An 800-nucleotide genomic window follows, 5' to 3' on the forward strand; every position below is an offset into this window, starting at 1 on the left:
TGCTCATCACCTTGGTGATGTAGACAGGACAGTTCACGCGGTTGCCAAGAGTGATGGCACGGAACACCGCCTCGGCCTCTAGCTGCATTGACGGGAAGTAAAGAAAATATAGAAAACCTATAGATGGATGCATAGCTGGATGGATCAGTGGATAATGGGGTATGCAATAATTGTATCACCTCTTCAGGACGGCTCAGAGGATGGCCTTCAGGTCCGGTGATCCCCATTCCGAGGATTTTTCTCTGTTCCTAAAAAACAAATGTAAACAATTATCTTCATAGCCACTATATAACTGTCAGCATTACATAAAGTACTTCATGTTTTATCCACAAGATTAACATATTAGTGCTTTTATTGGTATCTCTTGCCTGTAAAATTAAAATTGCATGGTCTGTCACGCTATCAAAAGTGTGCATTGTAATCCTAGAATGCCAAGTTGCTGTGCTTCCAACAGCGCAGTCTGGAGAAAACCAGACCCCAACCCCCTGCTGTTTTTTTTTTTTTAATAATTTCTTTGATTTCATTGTTCTCAAGGGGGTTGGAGCTTCTAAACGTTTTTCATCATCCATCTCTCTTTTTCCATTACAGTTCGGTTAACAAGTGTATCATTATCATTCATCAGCACTCCCATTATCATCCATTACCCTCATTTATCTTCAAATACATCACGGTTTTTGTCATAATTGTCCCCTTAACAGGGACTGTCATCTCCATGACCACGACTACTACTTTTCTTCAGTGCTGTCAGCATTATCAGCACCTTCACCCTCACCATCTTAATCACCATTACATCATCATCA

The 800-nt window shown here is 40.8% G+C and overlaps 1 protein-coding gene across 2 annotated transcripts in view; it reads right to left on the bottom strand.

The window, feature by feature from the left end:
• Nucleotides 1-800, bottom strand: part of crmp1 (collapsin response mediator protein 1) — an 11157-nt gene that overhangs the window by 6170 nt on the left and 4187 nt on the right. For both annotated transcript variants that reach the window (XM_035660702.1, XM_035660703.1), the window contains exons 7-8: nucleotides 180-248; nucleotides 3-82 (exon numbers count right to left, since the gene is read on the bottom strand). In XM_035660702.1, the coding sequence (XP_035516595.1) occupies nucleotides 3-82; nucleotides 180-248 (149 nt within the window). The remainder of the gene's footprint in view (nucleotides 1-2; nucleotides 83-179; nucleotides 249-800) is intronic.

Source organism: Morone saxatilis, unplaced genomic scaffold (assembly GCF_004916995.1).
Source record: "Morone saxatilis isolate NCDOM2014 unplaced genomic scaffold, NCSU_SB_2.0 Contig17, whole genome shotgun sequence".
NCBI lineage: Eukaryota > Metazoa > Chordata > Actinopteri > Moronidae > Morone > Morone saxatilis.